Source organism: Vigna unguiculata, chromosome 3 (assembly GCF_004118075.2).
Source record: "Vigna unguiculata cultivar IT97K-499-35 chromosome 3, ASM411807v1, whole genome shotgun sequence".
In the NCBI taxonomy this organism is placed as follows: Eukaryota; Viridiplantae; Streptophyta; class Magnoliopsida; order Fabales; family Fabaceae; genus Vigna; species Vigna unguiculata.
This window is the reverse complement of record NC_040281.1, coordinates 47,768,455-47,776,002: the sequence shown is the minus strand read 5'-3', so window position 1 is coordinate 47,776,002 and position 7,548 is coordinate 47,768,455. Positions and strand designations below refer to the sequence as shown.

General features: G+C 32.8%; 1 protein-coding gene across 1 annotated transcript; it reads right to left on the bottom strand.

Annotated features, from left to right (window-relative positions):
• Positions 1 to 897: 897 nt before the first annotated feature.
• On the bottom strand, positions 898 to 7,259 carry LOC114176915 (ferredoxin C 2, chloroplastic). The gene is made up of 6 exons (XM_028062117.1): positions 6,968 to 7,259; positions 6,684 to 6,747; positions 5,473 to 5,561; positions 4,396 to 4,464; positions 1,394 to 1,438; positions 898 to 1,304 (listed from the first exon to the last, which is right to left on the bottom strand). The coding sequence occupies exons 1-6, from the start codon at positions 7,193 to 7,195 to the stop codon at positions 1,260 to 1,262; spliced, it is 540 nt and encodes a 179-aa protein (XP_027917918.1). The 5' UTR covers positions 7,196 to 7,259; the 3' UTR covers positions 898 to 1,259.
• Between the last annotated feature and the right edge of the window lie 289 nt (positions 7,260 to 7,548).

Here is a 7,548-nt window from a genome sequence, read left to right as displayed (position 1 = left end):
ACAACAACAATAGTGGTGTCGGACAGTGACGACATGGTATTTGAAGCGGTTTTTTTAGTAGATTTGTTATTCTGTTGTTTATTTTACTTCTGTTTAATAAATCCTATTCTACAGGATACTCCTATTTTGTAGTCTTAGTTGAAGTCATGTAGTCAGTTATGCACTATGTAGTTGTCTGTTACGCATTTTGTATTTTAGCTATATAATAGCTTATTTTGAAGCAATAAATAGAGTGTTTTGCACCAGTACATTCTATAAACTCTTCAGTATTAGTTCTGCGTCGCTTTATGAAATGAATGCAACCCTTAAAAGACAGAGCTGTGCACCAACCAGTGATGGTGAATGCACTGGAGAATGACAAAAAATGGGATTGACATGCTTCGATACCAACTTGAGACCGGAAAATATGAATTCTTACACTAGTAGAGAAACAAAAATTATAAGATTATTTACACATATGTAATGGAAAAGATCAGTTAACCTATTCTAATATGTTGATTCTTTTACATAAGTTAAGCAATTCTGACATGATCACATAAATCATTATAATTTACGCTATCACTTATCACCATAAAGAGAACACTTAACAAATTTCAAACATAAACTTATGGACAACTAAAAAAATTCACATTCAGGAGAAAAACAATAAAAGCTACAAAAAAGACAAAGTGCATAAGCAGAACAATATATCAAGCCCCTAACTAATTTGCTAACCATACCTAATGTCAAGAATCTACTGGGTAGCACAACACTTCAATTTTCAAACCAAAATAGTAGTACCTAATGGAGATAAGGATGATGGTCCAAAAAATGCAAAAGCCTTTATCATTCTTGGGTTTGCAGGGTAACAAATGGAACAGTGCTTGGGAGAGTGAAAAGAGAAAATAGTGAAAAGCGTGCTAATCAATTGTATGTCGGATATCATTTTAATTCCAACCACATACAAACACATGTATTTCAAATGTTATTTTAATCTCCGCCTCATGAAAGGCCATTGATACACTTAACATGCCATGTTAATTTGTCTAACAGTATTTAGTTGACAAGAGAAAATGATTGGACTAACTAAATCAACTATCTTCAATTTCAAGACAAAAATTAGGGGCGATGCTTTACGTATATAAAATATATATAGGGGGGGGAGGGGTGAAATAAACCAAGACCACAAGGTAGAAACATGAAAAAAAAAAAGGGAGAAAAGAAGGGGAAACCAAATATTCACATTCTTTGCTCCACTAATAGTCAGATATTTACATTGCTTACTCATCAGCCATGGCCAACTCCAAGGCATAGTCATCTCTTTCCTGTAAAAAGTTTCCAGGGTAAAAGTCACATAATCAGAGACAATGAGCCAGATCATTCCAGGAAAAAAGAAGTTACAAACAGAATTTACCACTGGTCCTCGAGCAAAATAACGTCCAAATTGAAGCCAATATACCTGCACGAGCCCAAGATTAATTAAACTCAATATTAAATAAATAACAAATGATGTCAACAACAATAACCTTATCTCACAAATCCAATAAATGACAACCATGGCAACTTTATTTAGTCTCAAAAACACTTTACGAGAGCAAACTACACATTCTACAGTTTGTTGAGATTGAGAAAAAAAAAGAAAAAAAAGGAAAAGATGAATGCAACACTAAATATTAGGGTTCTAGATTGATAGTGGGTATTGTGGTGGGATACAAAATACTAACCGAAAGTTCTGGTCATACTAACAATTAGGTTCCGTCCTAGTGATTACAAGTCCAAGCCTATACTGAGGAAGACAACTAATTGATTCACAGCATATTTTAAAGAATTGAGATATTAAAAAATGTCCAGAGAAAAGCAAGATGTTGTGAAACATTTTGTAGATATTCTAACACTTCCTCGCAGTTTAAGTTTATTGCAAATAAACACTTCCAAGAGAAAATAACAAAAAATATAAAGCTTTATCAACAAAACAAAAAACTCAAGATGATATAGGTGCAAAAGAAAGTGTCCATATAGTCCAAGAAAACATGACTAATATTACACATTTTCTGTCATGCTATTCAATAAAATATAAATAAAAAACTACACATTTTTGTCATACTAATTTAGAAAAATTTGTTTATATGACAGTTGCTTGAGTAATTTATTATAAAGATTATAGTTAAAGATGAAAGTATCAACGTATATAACTTGGCAATCAAATTAATTAAACATTCAAACTATTCAAATATTATTGAGCAACATTCTAACATTTAAAAATATGAAATTGTGAACCTATATAATTAGAAGTAGTAAATAATTATTAAAAAAAATATTGTAAAAAATGTTGGTGGGTTAAGTGGATCAACCCACCCTCAACCCGGCTCGAACCCGTTTAACCCGTGGGTTAAGTGAGCCGGGTTGAGTTCAACCTATTTTTAAAAAAATTGAATTTTTCTCAACCCAACCCGGCTCGAACCCGTAGTGAGCGGTTGGCTCACGGGTTGAAACCCATTTTGACATCTCTACCTAACAAACACCAACATCTAGGTCTAGCACATGTCATCATTCTCACTGTCCTCCTTACATGCCAAGATTAGAAAACCAACAACAATACCATGGCAGGGAAGAACTCCAGCAAAGATGATGATTTAATATGAACATACTCAATAAAAGAAAGAAAAATGAAAAGTTAGCTGGAAAATAAAATATGGTGAACCAGTAGTGGGTAGAACGGAAAAATAAAAAAGGAAAAACCCTTGATTGTTGTAACTGGTGCACAACACAACTAATAGACAAATAGAAAATAACCAGAAATACAGACATCTCTGCAGTTGATACCAAATTTTAAGAACTCGACATCAAGAAAATGGCAGGACTGGGTCACAAAGGATGAAACTACTTCAAATCATGTAATAATTATAGTATTGAGGAGCTTATAAATAATATATAAATAATACAGGTACTGATTTACACTTATATGATGCATTACGATGTAATACAAAAGCCAACCCCAACACCCTTTTCATACTACTAATAACATCATTTACACTGAACTAATAATTATAGTATTTAGGATAATACAAGCTCTAGTCCATTGATACAATAACACCACTACTTAAATAGGGGGAAAGCAGGAAATATGATGAAAATGGGAAATAACTCCAAAGGTTGTTTACACGATTGATGATTTATTCTACATCAAATAAACAAAAGCCAACCCCAACACCCTTTTCATACTACTAATAACATCATTTACACTGAACTAATAATTATAGTATTTAGGATAATACAAGCTCTAGTCCATTGATACAATAACACCACTACTTAAATAGGGGGAAAGCAGGAAATATGATGAAAATGGGAAATAACTCCAAAGGTTGTTTACACGATTGATGATTTAGTCTACATCAAATAAAAATTATTCAATATTAAAAGGTATAGTACAGATATTAAGAGACATTTTATTGATATTCTAGCAATATCAAAATAAAAAGTCATCTCCCCATAGTGTCACAAATGGAATTAAGGAGAGGGCAAATATGTAAGAGAATGTTGAAGAAAATGAGATGGTTGAGCCAAATGGACAGATGGAAACTGATATGAAGGTTGGGGAAATAAAAAAGGCCAGAAAACAAATAACCAGTTCTAGTTTGCATGATTATGAGTGGGGTGGGAAGTGAGCCTATAGTGGGTAGTTGAGGAATGTTTGGATTTTTGTTTTGCATTCTATCATAGAACCTATTAGGAATTTAAAGTGAGTTGAAAATCTCACTTTAGGTAAAAATGAATAATATGAACGATAAAAAAGTAGAAGAATGCACAAACCTATTGTTTTGAAGTTTAGGATTGAAAGTGGTTTCTTAATTTTTTATAAGGGTTTGTTCATGAGTCAAATCTCCGTAGTGTTTGTTTCCTCTTGAAGAACCTATAAGTAGTATTAGAGCCTATGGTTCATGATGATCAACTCACATGAGTATGACATTTGTGAATTTCTTGAATTGAAAGTCCTTCGTTTCAAGAAAGTGTCTCGTTGTCGAATGGCGGTACAAAGAAAGGTCCCACAAGAGGGAGGTGTACCAATGTGAAAGGAAATCACACTTGAGGGGACAATTGTTAGAAATTCAAGGTGAGCTCGAAATTTTACATTGGATAAAAATGAGTAAGATGGACAATATATATGTGGAAAGACCCACAAACCTATTGCTTTAAGATTTTGATTTAAGGTAGTGTCTTGGTCTTTTAAATGAGTATGTTCAGAACTCGTAGAACTCATTGGTGTCAAACATCTTATTTGAGTATTATAATGCTGAAGGTGGGATTCTATATTTCTGCTTAAGAAAATATCTCTATTACACAGTTGATCTGACTGACATCTACCTCATGCAGATATTTCAAAATGCTTCAAACTACAATTATAGTCTTGCTCATTACCTCATCTTCATCTTGAGTTTCCACTTCAACATCAGAGGTTGGGAAGCCCACACAAAGAAGTGCATAACCCTGAAATGCAATTAAAACTTCACATACTTGCCCAGCATAGCAGTAAAAGATGGTGGAACCCATAAGCTGGAATATGTTCTGTTGTATGTATATGTAAATGTATATGTATATGTATACAATTAAATATATTCATTTGTGGAAGGACTCTGGAATAGAAACACTGACCAAGAAAATAAAATGCAAACTATGCATTCAAACACAGCAGGGATATACTAGAAAGAAGAGTCAAATAGTTGCACTTCTAGGTTTTAACTTAACCCTTATTTTGACTAAGTCAATCTCGTTGTTCTTAACATTACAGGAATGAACCAAAAAAGTAGTATTTTGTATTTTTTTTTTGCTTTTCTGAAAATTGTAGTTCAAATAGTTGTCCAGGTTAATATATAAAAAATCCCATTAATAGAATGATTTGTGTAGGTACAGTGTTTCATTGTCAGTAATTAAAGTTTACTTTTATTTTGGTCATGAGTCATAATTACAAGTTATGAAAATAGTTGAAGAAAAATAGTATGTTGTAGTTCAGTGCATTGAAACTGAAAAAAGATAAAACCTTCAATGTGTTCTTATTCTCTAAGTGAAGAGGGTAAAAACTATTCACATGTCTTTGGGTGCTGGCATCTGAAAACTTGACAAGCATATTGGTGCTAAACTAACAATTCATCCTCCTCCAGTCTAGTAACATGCACAAACTTCTTACAACGATACAATAAAGATAGTGTTGAGAAAAATTACATAAATAATCTGTCTTGGGAGGTACAGCTTATTGCTATTTAAATACTACTATAGTTGGTTAGATTTAAAGAATTATAGTAGTCTATAGTAATAAGTTGAAAAATCATGATTCATGTCCAACATTTTGTTTTACCCTTAATAAAATAAGGATGGAAAATGCTGATTATTCGGTCTACAATGAGAAAATTGTGCGTTGGTACTTAACAGGTTGAAATTACCAATTCAAGCACGTAATAAAAAAATCATAATCATGGAGTATAGATGAGCTACACGTGCCTTCTCTTTCAATTCGGCAGATATCCCAAGTGCCTCTGGTTGTCTAATCTGTCCATTCTTTATACGTACAGCACAGCTAGTACAACAACCTGCAACAAAAGGTTTTAAAGAAGCAAACGTGATCAGGAAGCAAGAAATATCATCACAAAATTCCAATAGATTTCAATGACGATGACCATAGAAAAAGCAGAGAGAACAAGTGTCCAAATTCCTTGCAATCATCTACAAAGACAAACTTCACCAGATTTAAACAATTACCATATTTTCTTTACTCCCAATAAGAGTAAAACAAAACATCACACTAGTTTAAAGTCAATAAAACCCATGAATAAACGGAATCTACCGTCAGCAATGACCATTGGTTTGGTAATAATATAGATGGAAAAACCAAATATTATAGGTTTGTAAAATTCTTCCCATGACTTCCTACGAAAGGTTAAGGAACTATTTGGACAAGTTTCTCCATAAACACTTTAAAAAATTAAGAAAAATTAGTTTCCCCATAAAGTAAGATTAGTTTTATGCATATCCTAATTTGTAAAAGCTCTTTCATATGGTTTCTCCAAATTGAAATTTTTAACTTATGCATAAGTTAATTTTAACTGGTAGAAAAATATGTTACATTTTTTTCTTGTTTAACCAAATATACACGCACTTACAGATTTATTAGGAACTACTTTGAAAAGTATATCATCTCCCACATGGTATGGTAAATATGTCAAATTTGGCACTAATTAAATCTCTCTTTTACATGACTGAGTTGGGCAGATCAGAAACATACTCAAGATAAACGCCGTCAAGTCTAAAATTCTTCTAGTCCAGTTCTATCAAATGCAAATGGTGAAATATTAACACTTAGATAACTAGAGAAATCCACCGCCAAAGAACGTCAATAAACGTGCACTGAAGCATCAAAAAGCAATATAACATAGCAATGAATGAGTGTGTAAGTGTGAATTTTCTATTGGGATTTCTGTGTAGATTTTTTACAAAAGCAGGGGAGATACATTATGCAGAATTTAACTCCTGTATTCTGACTGTAATTCAAAATTCAAATACTAACGATATCCTAATCCTAACATTTAAATTTAAACAGCATCCAAGAAAAAAATTATCCATTTTCAAACTATTGATATTTAGGCATAGTTTCAGCATTCTCCTGTGTGAGAAAATAACTGAAAAATAAAAATAAATTGGATAAAAGTAAGTACCATGCCTGCAGGCGAACGGAAGGGTAATATTCTGGGACTCAGCAGTGTGTAATATATACTGGTCCTGCATTTCATAAAACATAGTAACAATCACATGTAAATTTTCAAAATATTAAAAAAAACAAGGATCGCTAATTTCTTTGTTATATCACAAACAAAAATCAATTTTCAACAATGATATAAAAAAAGAATAAGATAAAGTATTAATAACATGCAGCTGCAACATAATGGAAAAGAAAGAGGTTATCACATCGATGGAAATGATGTACAGTGAAAGATATTACCTCAGGTACAACAAATTCGTGAACGATTCCTCTCTGTCTGTCGTGAACGGTGACCTTATGGGTGGGAGCATCAACAGACGGAAACTGGAAATCGGTTCCACCTGTCCGCACAACCGCTGTCTGGAGCTCCGCCGTCACCGTGGTGGCTCTGCGGCGGATATTGGAAGAGAGTGATTGTTGTTGCTTGGGAAGTGGAATGCCGGGAATCGGAAGAAGGGGAAGTGCCATCTTTGTCTTCTTGACGCAGCACTCAGAGACAGAGTGACGGGATAACGTGAGAGAGAGGGACTGAGGTGAAGAACCTAAAGGCGTTCTCCACCAACGGATAGATTTTCTTCCAACCAAAACGCAACACGTGTACGGTCATCAGGACTCCTCTATGCGCTTCAAGGAACTAAGTATTTAATGGTTCGAAGATGAATTTTTTAGAAATATTTATTTATAAAATTGATATGATAAAATTATTAAATAGATTAATTTTTTATTTTTTAATAAAAATTAAAAATAAAATAATAAATTTGTAGATTTTTTTTTATTAAAATAGTTATTTATTAAAGTTTGTCGAACAAAACTTAATAATA